The 15,745-nt window shown below is 36.2% G+C and overlaps 2 protein-coding genes across 13 annotated transcripts in view; both read right to left on the bottom strand.

Annotated features, from left to right (window-relative positions):
* LOC144451170 (uncharacterized) overlaps positions 1-6,989 on the bottom strand; it is a 33,046-nt gene extending 26,057 nt beyond the window's left edge. For 6 of the 7 annotated variants that reach the window (XM_078141961.1, XM_078141960.1, XM_078141959.1 and 3 more), the window contains exons 1-5: positions 6,831-6,989; positions 5,888-6,008; positions 4,013-4,095; positions 3,018-3,261; positions 1,535-1,650 (exon numbers count right to left, since the gene is read on the bottom strand). In XM_078141961.1, coding sequence (XP_077998087.1) covers positions 1,535-1,650; positions 3,018-3,261; positions 4,013-4,085 — 433 coding nt within the window. In that variant the 5' untranslated portion in view covers positions 4,086-4,095; positions 5,888-6,008; positions 6,831-6,989. Of the gene's footprint in view, positions 1-1,534; positions 1,651-3,017; positions 3,262-4,012; positions 4,382-5,887; positions 6,009-6,830 lie in introns of those variants that run through there. The other variant, XM_078141957.1, reaches the window with a different exon arrangement.
* A 2,652-nt stretch (positions 6,990-9,641) lies between these two features.
* LOC144451487 (uncharacterized) overlaps positions 9,642-15,745 on the bottom strand; it is a 31,032-nt gene continuing 24,928 nt past the window's right edge. For all 6 annotated transcript variants that reach the window (XM_078142350.1, XM_078142347.1, XM_078142348.1 and 3 more), the window contains one exon: positions 9,642-15,419. In XM_078142350.1, coding sequence (XP_077998476.1) covers positions 15,291-15,419 — 129 coding nt within the window. In that variant the 3' untranslated portion in view covers positions 9,642-15,290. The remainder of the gene's footprint in view (positions 15,420-15,745) is intronic.

Raw genomic sequence — 15,745 nt, forward strand, 5'->3', positions numbered from 1 at the left:
GGTTAGCTCTGGCAAGTCATCGGGGAGGGGGGTTGTTAAGAAGCTGAAGTTGAAGATTTGCAGATATCAATATACAATATAGCGTCAGCTGTGGTCAGTACACACTTCGTCTTTGTAAACAGTTGAATTAACAGAGTATGTAAATTATGACAACCTCTGAAATAACTCCTAAGCAGTGAATAATTTTGACACATTCGCTAGTTTGTTGCTCATTGAGAAACAGAGTGGTTCAAAATTTGGAGTTGCCAGTTTGGCAAGAGAAGCGCAAGTCTGAGTCACCAGTCAATAAACCAATTCACCATTTGACCATGAGACTGGTGATCAGAAGGGTGAACACATGTTTATATGAACGCTGTTGGGGGAGCACAAAATTCAGTCTGAGAGTAAATGGGATTGACTAGATGGTATAGTATGAAGATAACATAGTACGGAATGGATGGTCCATCAGGAACTAGACTATAGTATGAAGATAATGTAGTATGGAATAACTCTCAACCTAAACAGTAGGTTTGACCTCAAGGTACTTCCAAAATAAAGAGACTATAGGGTTTCAATTGAATGATGTGGCACGGTGTGTTTCACATTTCACACAACATTTTTGCTATGAATTACACAAACACACTACAGACACTGATACCGCATATACACATGTCCTTTGATCTTGTCCTTTAATCTTCCTGGTTTCATCCGAAAGTGATGTTGATTTGTGTTCACAGTGATTTTATGTTTGTGCAGTATCTGTATTTTGTTTTCTGTAATTCCTAACAAAAAGCCTTATGTGATACTTAAAAAACATAGTGCTGCCTAATTGAAATGCTACAGTCACTCTGGTTGGGTAGTATTAGTAACCAACTAGATGGTACGTTTTTCTCTCACAGTGTGCATGGCTTGATAAATGATACCAATGATTTGCATTTCCTTTTAAAACAATTTACCTAATCTGTCAAGGTCCACACTGTAGGCTCCATGTCAATATACAGCACCCCCCCCCCCCCTAACTATGTGGCATTCATCTATTAACAAGCAGTCTCGATGAGATAAGATGTTAAGTACAGTAAAATTAAGACTGGCAACATGGTTTTATGTTTAGAAATACAACTATAAATTAATACATATATGTACCAGAGATTACTTGCACCGATTAGTGTTATTTACACTGCAGGGAAATACCAAAAATATTTTTGCATACCTACATGCAAATGATATGCAAATGAGGATGCTCACTGCACACAAAACCATGTGATTACGCTGTATGATTTTTGTGTGATTTTTATGGAAATATTTTGTTTCAAATAGACATAATTATGACAATAACAGAACCCCATGCCAACATTTTTGAAAGTCATACTGCATCACAAGATAGACTAGTATAAGTGACTATAATGGTCTGTGCAGTTTCATTTTGTTTTTTTCAAGTAGAAAACATTTAAAAAGCTGTTTTATTAAGAAAAACCTAAATAAATACCCCTTTTCTCATACAGAAAGCGACAAACCCTCAAAAAACTCATATCTTGTTATTAAATATTGAGCTTACCTTGTTCAATACACACATAGTTGACACTGAAAAATTGGTTTCGGGCTGGACCTGGACAGTCATCACCAAATAATGCCCCACCAACAAGGAAATCGCATGCAGGGTTATCATTACACCTGAGGACGTTCGTTGATGAAAATTGGGAAAAAGTTATTCAAAGATTGAATAATATACCCTGGTCGTTCTACATCACCACAACTCATGTGCACATCACAGTTTCTGCAGTGCTTGGAATGTGAGTTACATATAAACGTGCCTGGATATCACAATTATTTTGCACGATCTTTTCATAAATTAGGCTTGGGGTATAATTATAGTATAATATTCCTGACATTTTCTTCATTCAGCCAGAAAATACTTCTGACCTACGGGTTTGCCAAGGCCCCTTAGGTCACTCATATTTTCCTTGGCTGAACGAAGAAACATATTTAGGAATTATATCTAATTATTATGTATATAATTTTTCTGGTGATTAATATTATCTTAATTTATTATTCCTTTCAAATGTTTAGTAATATCATGAATTTTATAATGGGCGTGAAATTACAAACAAATCACCTACAGAGGGCGTACATTCTCACATGTTGCAAACTTGCATCCACTTAAAAACTCTGCATGCCATCGGTCATCCTTTTTCAATTTTTCATTTATTTCTGACAGTGTTCATGGTGTAGTCTAACCATTTGGTGCACTTGACAGAACAACTTATATTCTGGAATTAAAAATTGATTGATTGATTGATTGATTGATTGATTGATTACTGATCGATATATGAATAGATACTTTAGGTAGGTAGGGTTTACCTGGCAAGTTAGAATAGATACAGGCAAGGAGAGAGAGAGAGAGAGAGAGAGAGAGAGAGAGAGAGAGAGAGAGAGAGAGAGAGAGAGAGAGAGAGAGAGAGAGAGAGAGAGAGAGAGAGAGAGAGAGAGAGAGAGAGAGAGAGAGAGAGAGAGAGAGAGAGAGAGAGAGAGAGAGACAGACAGACAGACAGACAGACAGACAGACATACACACTCTCTCTCTGGGTGGATGAATGGATGGAGTAAGGATGGATGGATGGAGATGTAGGTAGGTGTTTAGTTAGCTAGCTAGCTACACTAACTCGACAGACAACAATGCAGACAAACAGGCTGGCCAGGCAGGCAGACAGGCAGATAGATAGACAGACAGATAGACAGACAGACAGACAGACAGACAGACAGATAGATAGATAGATAGATAGATAGATAGATAGATAGATAGATAGATAGATAGATGGATGGATGGATGGATGGATGGATGGACGGACGGACGGACGGACGGATGGACGGACGGACAGACACACAGACTGACAGACACACACACAGACACATTGACACACAGACTTCCACCCATAACAGACAGACAGACAGACAGACAGATAGATAGATAGATTAAAATTGATTGATTAACTATCGCTGGATGAATAGCTATGTAGAGTGATTGATTGAAACTGTTCTTACCACTCTGACAAGTTCGCAGTAATACTAGGAACACTACATAGAATATCAACATCATCGACATCGCAGCTTCCACTACGCCTTTGTCCGTATACAGCAGAGTTTATTCTGATATGTTCGCCATCATTACAGGTTATCGATGCCCAATTCCTACATTGTGTTAAAATTTTTTCCTCTGGTTCTCGTTCTTGAGTAAACAGCTGCAGTGGTCTATCTGATACACGCGGTGTACCGGTTGTAAAGGCTCCTTTAAAAGACAAGTGTTAAAAGTAGTTATTGTTGACAGTTGTGCATGCCTAAAGGGTAACCAGACTGTGTGGGTTCACCGTGTGTGTGAGTGTGAGTGTGTGTGTGAGTGTGTGTGTGTGTGTGTGTGTGTGTGTGTGTGTGCGTGCGCGCGCGTATGTGTGTGTGTGTCTGTCTGTGTGTCTGTCTGTCTGTGAATGTATCAGTGTGGCCAACCACACACATATATAAGCCAAATTTATTAAACTTGACACAAAGATGAAGTACCATTGGGGCATCCGGAACTTTGTTAATTTGGTCGAATGGTGGTGATATATGATGTAAAAACAAAAATAGGTTCAAGTGTCCATCCCCACATAATTAGATATATTTCAACCTGACTTTGACCTCTGTTGTCAAGTGTCAAAATCAGTCCATCTCTGTAAACAGCAATCTCTCTAATATTTGAGTTGCTGACTTTAATTACAAATCTTTAAACTTGCATAACACAACATCGAACATACACACAAACTTTCTTCAAGATATTAAAGTACTTGCTTTGACATTTTGACATATAGTGAAGTTTCCACTGGGCAATAACAATTATTCAGATTTGTCATGATTTACCCACTGTACACTGCGGTATGGAATTCTGGGTATGCCGACTATAAACAACAACAATAACAACAGCAACAACAACAACAACAACAACAACAACAACAACAACAACAACAACAATAAATGAATGAAGCAAAGTTACATGTATGACTTACCTAGGCCTGTCGTAGTACATAATACCATCATTAGCACAATGGCACGTTTGGTTGTTCTTTTTAAATCTTTCATATTTATAGACCTGTAAAGAAATTTCAGGCCTGTTCAACTTTTACACGTCGCAACTCTCCCATAGAACGGGAAGTTTACAAACGTGCATAATACCACTGGCACAGTGGGTGACCTCACTCTCTCGTTCATCAACTGGACAGTTTTAATAAGCATTATTTCCTGACACACACCTAGCTGCATTTCCTATACTTATATCCGTATAACTCCATTATTTTTAGTTGAACTCTTACCTTAACCATGTCAGACAAGTGTAAAGTAGACACGTACAGTGAAAGTCAAACCTCGTAGAACATTGTCCTAATTCTCATAAAGTGTAATTTGAGAGACCACTGGCAACTGTCTAACAGGCCATTGGATGAGAGTTGGGTTATTTCTGAGTTTTGATTTATAAAACAAGTTTTCCTACGTGAAAAAAACAAACATTACGAAACAGCATACAATATATCCGTATTTTTAACTCAATAAATTACTTTATAAAAATGTGGTTGTTGTTGTACGTATATTGTCACTCGTATTACACATTTGAAACATTTGGTGTGTGCAGTTTATTGAAGTATAGAACTGGTCATATTGTTTCACATTAAATTTTACATTTCTCGCATCCCCATGGCATGAGTGCAACTTCAATTCCCTATTGTGACGTCACAGTATTAGTTTCAATCCCTATCCGGATTACATGGAATATATAATGACTTTAGTATCTAATGACTTTAGCTTTCAATTGAAATAAAATATATGAGAAAGGTCTGTCTCTCATTTTTTCTTCCGCAAGGAAGAGATATATTTATGAGTGGAAGTCTGTGTGTAAATGTGTGTGTGTGTCTGTGTCTGTCTGTCTGTCTGTGTCTTCGTTTTCTCCATAATGGCTTGCTCAATTCGATCGAAATTTTGAAGACGTATTTCGTAGGGTAATGGCAAGACTTGATTAGGTTTAGGTAAAAATCCCGTGAATATTAATGAGCAATTTACGTAATTAACGATTTTCGGTAATTAGGCTATATCTCAAGAATGCACACTTCAAATTCATTATAACTTGGTACACACATTTGCGATACATAAGCGCACAGGGGCGTGTAATATTGCATAGATTGTTGTTTTCCAGGTCTACAGACTAAATATAACAACCTTTTGAATATATATTCCTACCTGTATTTATAGTATACGTAGTACTATAGATATCGATACATTTGTAGCAGCAAGATTCGTATGATATTTTCCTAAGAAAACGGAAATCTAAGCAATAATACATGCCCCTGTGCATAAGCGCACCTGTCCTGATAATATTACTAATGTAGCTTTTAGTTTTAATAAGATATTGGCATATTTTCGCTATATTTTCATGCAACTCCATTTGGCATCTCCCCCCCCCCCGAAATCGTCCAAGCCCCTCTCCCAAGGATATCAAATGGTCCACCCCGTAGCGGTACTATCTGCTGAATTATTTAGCGTATATAATATATTGGACAGAATAAACCTATCCCACTGACCATTGTTTTCTTTGGATATTTGGCGCTATATAAATTTATTAGATAGATAGATAGATAGATAGATAGATAGATAGATAGATAGATAGACAGACAGACAGACAGACAGACAGACAGACAGACAGATAGATAGATAGATAGAACTGTTACAGTACATAGATAGATAGATAGATAGATAGATAGGTAGATAGGTAGGTAGGTAGATAGATAGATAGATAGATAGATAGATAGATAGATAGATAGATAGATAGATAGATAGATAGATAGATAGATCCCAACATAAACTTAAATTTAACCGCAATACTGTGTAAATCTTACCTCTTTCACTGTTGTATGTACCAGCTAAGTACGTTTCACACGATCAGGCGACTACACTTAGGAAATGGACTGGAATATCTCGAACAAGTACTGTTTTGACTATGATATGATACGCAACATCCTGTTTTTTTTAAAAAAACATTCTTAGTACATACCCACAAATCAATCGTGATCATAAACTATAAATGTCATGTTGCTTTCAACGTGGGGGGGGGGGGGGGGCACCAATTTAATGGCTCGGTTTTTTTCCGACATTTCGGTTGTGGTCTCATGTTAATGGTCATGAAATGTAGCTCTCTGTCGATCGTATAATCCCACAGTTCTCGTAGATCACTCATTTAATTTATGACCACTAAACTTGTTCTCTATTCAAGAGAAGGGACCGGTCAGTTTCTCCAGCCTGGGGGGGGGGGATTCTTAAATCGGGCCGGCAAAACTCACTGACCCCCCTATCTGTAAAACCATAAACTGCCTGACCCCCCTATCACTCAATTCTAAATCATGATTTTTTTTTGTTAAACAAAACTATGTGGCATGTGCCCCCCAGAATAAAGGATTCCCAATTGCACATGCCACATATGTTTTGTTTAACAAAAAACAAACAAACAAAAAAAACAAAAAACACCAAACAAACAAACGTGGAATTGAGACTATTTTCGCATAAGGAAAACATACCAATTCACGATCCTGCGAAACATTATTGTTGAGACTGATTTGTGGTTACACGATTGCTGATGTTTGTCATTACTTATATATTTATATGTTTGTCGGTTTTTTGTTTACCTATTTGTTTACAAAGCTAACTGAGCCTGCGCCCCCTCTGGTTTGATGTGCATTGTCCTAAGCTTCATAAAACATTACCTCTGATGTGTACATGATTGTACATTGTATACAATACTGTGCAGTTTATGGATATTTAATGTTCAAACGGGGAAGTACTCACTCTCACTGCTGTTCCAATCGTCAATCTGTTCCATTCAAAACTATAACGTTGAATTAGCCGACCAACTAGTTTCTTCGCAAACTACCTCTTCTACCGACTTGGATTGTGTTCAGTAGAACTCACAACGAAACATACGTACCAGATGGGCTAAAATCCCAACTTAAATACATTTCAAGGTTTACACAATCTCTATTCTTAGAGTATGACGTATTCCTAAGTCTTATAAAAGATATTATCTGAGATCTAATATCCAATCACATTCTCTAGATTAGTATAGTAGGCTGACTTAGTCTAGAATTCTAAACTGGCACAGTATTGCGTTTTAAAAAACGTCATACTAGTACAGCTGACTCTGAAAGTAGATTCAATCCCCTTTGCATAATTTGATTTATTAATTTTTACAGACCTAACACACTGATGATAAAAGCATGCACCACAACGTGAATCTACATCAGAAACACCCTATGATTATTTTGTTGATAGTGTAATAAGGAGAAGAATTTTCATCACTTCCAAGCAGAGCTCTAAAAGTTAGTTTTCATGTTCACTGCTGATAAAACGACGTTCTGACGAGTGACGTCATGACATTTCTAGAAAATTGCTGTTTAAAAATGAGAAAGACGACTCACTGACAGCTAGACTGGGTGGGAGGTACATAAAGTATCTCAGTCTACTGGTGATCACTACGACAAACTACATATTCATCATTTGATGTAATGAAACAACGCTAAAACATTCCATTAGCGGGAGGGGTTACCTCCACGGAGTACTCTCCCATAGTTGCATTATCGCAAATTCGATGTTTACAATAGCATGCTCAGTTTGGATTGCAAGTTCCCTATTCTTTTCTTTTTTAAAAGGAAGTACGTATATTTCTTTGAAGGAATAGTTTTGTCTACACCCACTTTAAACTCGACTCTTATCATTCGGTGTTTTCCTCTGGGACAAAGACAGGAAGATATTAAATCATATCTCTGGTGGATATATACGTTCTCACACATCTACATTCTTTGAATTTCCCCAATTCCTAGAAACAGGGAAGTTACTATTCACGTGTCCTTGATTACCCTTACCGAAGTATACTAATATAGGCTCAGGAGTACAGGGTTACACTGTCACAGGTTGCAACGGGTCAATGATCTGCAGGTTTTCTGCCAAGACCCTGACCATTGATATGATACATCTTACTTGTTTAATAAACAACAGTTGTTATTAATCTTTATTCGCTTTTAATATGACAAGAAACAGTATTTGATTGAATTCATTGTAACATATTATGTGTACAGCATTTATGAGCAAGTCATCGTATCTCACAGACCAGTTTCACAAACACTTTCCAGTTTCAGCTAGTGCAGCTTTAATGACATAGTCCCCGCTATGATTGGGTTTTAAGGAACTGGCAGTTTATGTTGTCATTTTCTTTATATCACTACTCTGATCACGCAACAACACTTGTGAACCTAAATCATACCGACTTAGATATGTTGTGTCTGCTCGTTGGACATGGGACATGCCTACTCATGTTGTGTCTGCTCGTTGGACATGGGACATGCCTACTCTTCAAGATGACATGATTGAATAAACCATTCAACAATAAAGGATGGGTCGGGGTGGGGCATATTGGATCGTATCACAACGAAAATGGATATGCACATGTATGTCATAGAACACTGTCCTAATACCAACTTTGAATTAGATCTGTTCAAGCATGTCTGAGTTATGGCTTTGGACATGGAAAATTTGCAATTAAAATGGCTGCCAGGCGGCCATATTGGATCGTATCACAACAACAATGACTATGCACATGTATGTCATAGCAAACTGTCCTAATACCAACTTTGAATGAGATCAGTTCAAGCATGTTTGAGTTTTGGCTTTGGACATGGAAAATTCGCAAACAAAATGGCTGCCAGGCAGCCATATTGGATCGTATCACAACGAAAATGAATATGCACATGTATGTCATAGAACACTGTCCTAATATCAACTTTGCAATATCCGTGATCATTTAGCTGTTGCTATGGGCGTGGTCTTGTTGCTAGGCATATTTACATAAATTTTATGAATGTTTATTCACTTGTCTATTAATCCCTGTTGCTATCTTTGTGAAATACATCACCGTTTGGCTATTGCTATGGGCGTGGTCATGGTTGCTAGGGATATTTGCATACATTTTTTAAATGTTTACTCACTTGCCTACCAGATGTTATTTGACCAAAATATACTGCCATTTGGTTGTTGCTAAGGGCGAGGTCATGGTTGCTAGGTCCAATTGTGCCAAAATATTTGGAAGAAAATCTGAAGAATAACACTTCTAGAAACATCACCAAATTTCAGTCTCATTGATCAAGTACTTTTTGAGATATAAATTTTTTGGCCAAAATTCATCTATAAATCTGCTGAGTAGTTTTGGAATGAAAGATTTTTGACCAAAAAACATTTTTAGCCTTAATTTTGCATATCTTTGATGGGATCATCATGTCATGAACAAATCTTAATTTACTTACCCCCAAGAATGTTCCCACCAAATTTCAGGCCAATCTGCCAAGTAGTTTTGAAGTTTTTTGACCAAAATTGACCCAAAACGCACATCTCTGATGTGACCATTTTCATTTGAACAATTTCCCAACTGGACACCCAAAGTAACATGACCACCAAATATTAAAGCAATCAGTCCAGCAGTGTTTGACTTTAAGTTGTTTACACACACACACACACACACACACACACACAGACACTTACCGATGCCTATAGCACTACTGAACCTTCAGTTCAATTGTGCTAAAAAAGACTAACACAGAAACACAGCAATTGCAAAAATTAGATATTTTAATTTGAAAATTGCCATTCTTGTGAAGTACAGGGTTATGTTTGAGTTCATCATGTCTGTATGTAAATCTGGTGATAATACTACTAATGCTACCTGGCAGAGAGTAGTGGAGTAAACTTTTAATAAATACATCTGCAAAAGTAATCGTTACATAAACATCGGTTTGAATATTCCTCTTTGGGTTAAAGAATTAACCGATCTGTAGAAACCATCTCAAACTAAAAAGAAAGTGGTGTATGACAACAGGTGTTAAATATTTTGTAATGATTGCATATATTATGTTTATAGCAAAGTAAGCAATTACACCTAGACATCATTAAACGCTGATCGAAAATAGACATATCAAATAAACAACCGCCCTCTAGTGTTAAAGATTATATTATGCAAATAGGTACTGACTACAAGTCGTGTTCAAATAAAAAGCTGGAGTAGAATTCCTGTCTTGTTCAATTTAATGAAATGGTTTTGTGATGTAACATTTACTTATACAGACAACTTTCCTACGGTGGACCACATTTTGAATATGGAAGTCAGATGGGCATATTTCAACTAATGTCAATCTGATTAAAATCCGATGTGGAGAAACGATGAATAGAGGTAAATAAGGACATCTAGCCGCATCGGATTTTAATCAGATTGAACTAATCTGTGACTGAAAGCCACTAGAGGGCGATCTTCACAAGTGAGTTATAACAAGTCTGTTAATATTTTACAAGGCACTGTGGAGGCATTAAACTACGAATCTACTATTTTAACGTATTGGGAATGCCCATGGTATTGATCAAAATAGAGTAAGCTTCCCTTTCATGACAAGAGTTGAACTGTGCTTAATTGACATCAAATGCAAATATTTGACAATTGTTTGTGTCATGCTATGAATAAGATTGCATTGACAGCAGCATACCCAGCTTTAAACAGACCATAATCTGCATTTAAAAACATAAACTTACTAAACGAAATTGCTTTAAATCCACTAATTTCTACTGTAAAATATACGACTTGCTTCCCTAATTTCTTGAAAAATAATTGTTTTGCTCAACATCTTAATTTCTCTGGTGAAGTATTAAAACTATTGTGGTAAAAAAACTGTTTTTATAAATTTTGATTGCATGGCTGTGTAAGGTTCTAAAGGCAACTTAGCATGCTGAACCCATTATCAGGCCTTATGATAGATTTGTTGTGTTATACTGCCCTCACTGGCAATGTGTGGTCACACTGACATGGTAAGTCTCAGGTACCCAGACTTTCGTCGTTGGGGGTTACACCCGTCTAGCGAGAGTCTGGGGCTTATGTTGTCCACGAGCAACATGACTGCTGTTGAGATCTATAACAGCTGCTGATAGGACAAAAATGATTTTGAAATATTCACTTTCATCACTCAATATTTAAAGTGAAATCATAGTATAAATTATTTTTTTAAATTGCCGTTGTTAGATTAACCAAAATAGTCTCTTAGCAAGCGCTGCCACCATGTGATTTTACTATTGAGGTCATGTTGTGGGTAAGCCTCTCCACGCAACCATCTTGTAACAATCACTGACATTGCACTGCCCCAGATGTTGTCCTGGGGGTGGAAAGTATGGGTAACTGACTCTCTGCTGGGGGTGGAGAGTCTGGGTAACCAAGACTAACTGAGAGGGCAGTATATTGTCACATCTTGCAAACTAGGTAACCAGAGAGCAAGTTATGACACAATTTACCACAAACTGCATAATGCAGAGAAAAGAATGAAAAAAGATTTCCATTGACTTTCACGAAGGGATGACCAAGAGTTCCAACTCCTACTAACTCTTGAGTTTAACAGGAACGGATTCACCTACTGAAAAAACTAAAAGGAACACGGTAGCAATACATTTTAAATATTTTTAAAATTCCTGCTTCACAAATGTTAAATTATATTGATTTTGTATATTCTATTTTCATGCACGGTGTCTATGATACTTGCACTGTTTTTTTTTTCCTTTTGGAAATAGTTTCAAGTCAAAGATTCTAGCACTATTTGTATTCATTTATTGTTGAATGTTTGAACTTACTATATTTTACAAAATATGACAGTAATGCTGCCAACCACTACCTTTTAATGACTTGGTTTCTGTATTTCTATGTAATTATTACACCCTAAATATAGAGTATCAGGCTTTAATGACTTGGTTTCTGTAACTCTGTGTAATTACACCCTAAATATAGGGTGTCAGGCTTTAATGACTTGGTTTCTGTAACTCTATGTAATTACACCCTATATATAGGGAGTCAGGCTTTAATGACTTGGTTTCTGTAACTCTATGTAATTACACCCTAAATATAAGGTATCAGGCCTTAAAAGGTTAATTTAACAATGCTCTCTCCCCATCCTTCCCCACCACTACCCAATTCTGGTACATGCAAAAGTAAGTTTCATTTAAAAAGTTTCATCTTTTTTACACTTGACTGTTGCTCTACTACACTTGTCTAGTTCCTATACAATACGACTAATGATTACTACGCTCATCTCCACTCATTACGTCTAGTCAAAGTCATTACTTGCACACAGAAATCTGTGCTACCCCCGACAGTATTCATATATATGTGATGTCATTGCGGGATTTTAGCCAAAACAGCTGTACTAATTGAATATTAATTAGCAATTGTCAGAAGGAAGTAAACCAATTACAACTGCCTGTCAATTTGTGATGGATTACTAATGACATGCAATGTTTACCCTTTGCCCAGCATGGGGTTTAGCCAGATTAATGGTAAAATGTCCGACTTTAATTAGGCGTAGAGAGTGGAGATGATCATAGTAATCGTAACTCATATCATATAGGAACTAGACTACTATTACACAGACTAAAGGAAACTTAAACCAACCCATCAACAGAGATAGCAAATATGTTGAACTCTCCCACCTCTATGACAAGGCAAATCTCTTAGACATAAACAAAATATTATCATGTTAGCTTAAACCACACACAGCACTGTCATTGTATCAAACTGACTTTTTAATTAAACAATATTTTGTACTCCTTTACCAAATAATAAAAACAAAAGTAAGTATCCACATAATTTATTAATTTCAACACTTCATTCAGCAAAGCTTACTTATCAGCAAATTAAATATAACACAAGAAATATCAAAACTGAAATGTAGAAATTTCAATATGGGTGCTCGCATTTACTTCTCTGTTTGTCATCATAACACCTTAAAAATGATGGGTCGGTCGGTTAAGAATAAAAAAAAACTATATAAAAAAAGCACTTGTGTGGTCACCATCTACAATCACTGATGATGCGATTTTTCTAATTCAGTTGTTGAGGGTGTCAAATTTTCAAAAATCAATTCTCCAGATTGAAGCAATATATGGTCGGGTAACAAGAAACATAGAATTAAGTATGGCCATTCTAATCAAAGCTAATCCTACCTATACATTCTATTGTCAAATGATTTTTCTACTCCCTACATTTACTGCTTGCATGCTAGAATTTATGGATACTTTGCGTCAAACCTTTGAACAGTACTTAAAGCGGCATTAGCTGCAACTGGAACGTTTTGATTTCTTACTATAATAGGGAACTTGCAAACCCGCCATATTGAATGTTGCATCATGGGAAATGTGATAACTATAATAGGGAACTTGCAAACCCGCCATATTGAATGTTGCATCATGGGAAATGTGATAATACATGCTAATTAATTACTATTATAAACAATATTGTTATATTGTTTGTAACCACAAATGATCAATTCACAGTCACCCTGACCATTGTGGGAGGTTTATTTTATCGGAAGCTCCAGGTTAGGTAATACGATAACCTCAGATAATCCCATAGTCCTTTGAGTCTGAGCATGCTCAGTCTGGATTGCAAGTTCCCTATAATATATTCATAACTGTATACACCCTGAACAATATTGAATCACCTGTGGGTAAATGATTTTGTGTATCTGTACACATAATATGGTACAATAAATCTTATCAAATTCATTTTTGGGTTGTACCCTAAAATAATTTCAACCTGTTACTGCACTAATTAGAGATAAAACAGACCTCTAATTGACATGCGCAGTGGTCCAATTACTGTTTCCTTAAAAACAATTTTCGGTACATATACTGTTGGCTGTGATTGAAAATCGACACACAAGTTACAGACAGTGCAGCTTTCAAGAAAACAGCACGCTAACATCACCACTAGGATGCTTTCCTCTTAATTACAATACATTTTTCAATGCTCATTATCCAAATTTTCATTTATCTATTGGCTTAAAATGGTTAGTTATCATGAATTAAAATTTTCATGGCTACGGTTAAACTATAAAATACAACTAATGCATGTTAAATTTAGTGTACACGTAGTGTGAAGGCAAAGATATGCTTCTGACAACTTAAAAATTATGTTTACTGTACTCTTTGCAAAGGATTCTCAGTACCTGCAAGAGCACTTTACCTCATAAAGGGTCAAAATAGAATGACGCCTTATTCTCAAGAGCACCTATGTGAGAAAGTATGTGAAGGTGAAGTCAGGATGTTGGCCAAGAAATCGAATCAGTGTTTCCGTTTGGTTCAAATCTTTCATATTTTGCAGAGTCACATAAACATACGCATAAAAATTAGTGTCTGCGTATGTCTACAAATTGTGTTTGAATGGTGTTGAAACAGGCCTCTCAAAATACAAATATCTCAAGCCAATATGTTGAAGACCTTTACACTGAAACTACCGGTATATGTGTATGTGCCACATTCACCATGTACGCACTTGACAGGGGTCTATACGTAAGAAATACGCACTGGAAAAAAGAAACGTAATGGAAACGCTGACTGAATGATTGTTATTTTCATGCCCAGTTGGTGAAATTCTGTATCAGGTACTGAGAATGACTTAAGCTAGATGTACAATCTATCACTATTAGCAATTATTTCTAAATTACACAATATATGATTTTTGATATCATACAAAGCACAACTGAGTCTTTAATAAAATAAAAGTTCACATTATTATTTTTCTCATAACTTGCGTAAAAACTTTCCAATGACATAATTTTAAGTCACTATAATGTTCTCAAAGTTCTGTCTCTTTAAAATAATGTTAAGCTATCCGCACAAACTAATTGTAAATATTTCCTCTAAACAAAAAATGTAATTGATTCATTTTGGAAAAATAGTTGATAACTTGAGTGTGTATCAAATTGGTACATCATTTTTATGTGTTGATTTTTTTGCTACTTCAAACAACTTTTTATATTAAATCTTTAAGCTTTCTCTTTCAGCAGTTTAAACTGAGTGAAATGCAAGCTATTCCCTAAAAGTGAGTTGTACAAAATTTATATATGAGTTCCTATGTTTTTATACAGTTAAATGCAGTTACAGAGACCTCATAAAATAATACTTCCTAAAAAAATCGAGTATACTGCAGTTGTATATTTTTTGTAAACAACTATTTAACAACATCAGCTTAGACCTATCTATTTTCCAATCTTATGAAAATATGTAGGAATCTAGTTATCTCAAAATACCTAATTATGATGAGATGTGAGCTCTTGAACACTCGATAGTGCAAAGATCACGTCGGCCATTTTGTTACAAAGGTCACATCGGCCATTTTGTAGCAAAGGTCACGGCAGCCATGTTGGTGCAAAGGTCATGGTGGCCATTTTGTTTTTATTGATCTGACATTCTGGAGGTTAAGGTTTGAATTCTTCTGGCATTACAGTCACGGCACAGAATGTGATCATCAAGTGGGTAGCAGCCACGTCCATCAGCATCCGATGAGAGCAATAAACCACAATCCTTCAAATCAACAGTAAATAAAAATAAGAATGTTTTTGCTGACTTTCAATGCAAAATTGCTAAAGTAGCTATGTACATGGTGTATGGTATTGCAAGACTTATATGATGGCCTGTAAAGTAAAAACTGACAAATCTGTTATTGTGTTAACTCTCTTAATCACTTCTTACTAGTTTAGGACAGGACAGGAATTTGAGAACATTATAGTCAACAGAAGCGCCAACAACTTTTTTGTGTCATCCTCGGCAAAGGTATTCAGTGATGTATCTGTTTTGTCTTTCATGCAAATGTGAGAGCTGTCATATTGTATATTCGTTTTAGTTTGTGG

The sequence above is a fragment of the Glandiceps talaboti genome, chromosome 21 (genome assembly GCF_964340395.1).
Source record: "Glandiceps talaboti chromosome 21, keGlaTala1.1, whole genome shotgun sequence".
NCBI lineage: Eukaryota > Metazoa > Hemichordata > Enteropneusta > Spengelidae > Glandiceps > Glandiceps talaboti.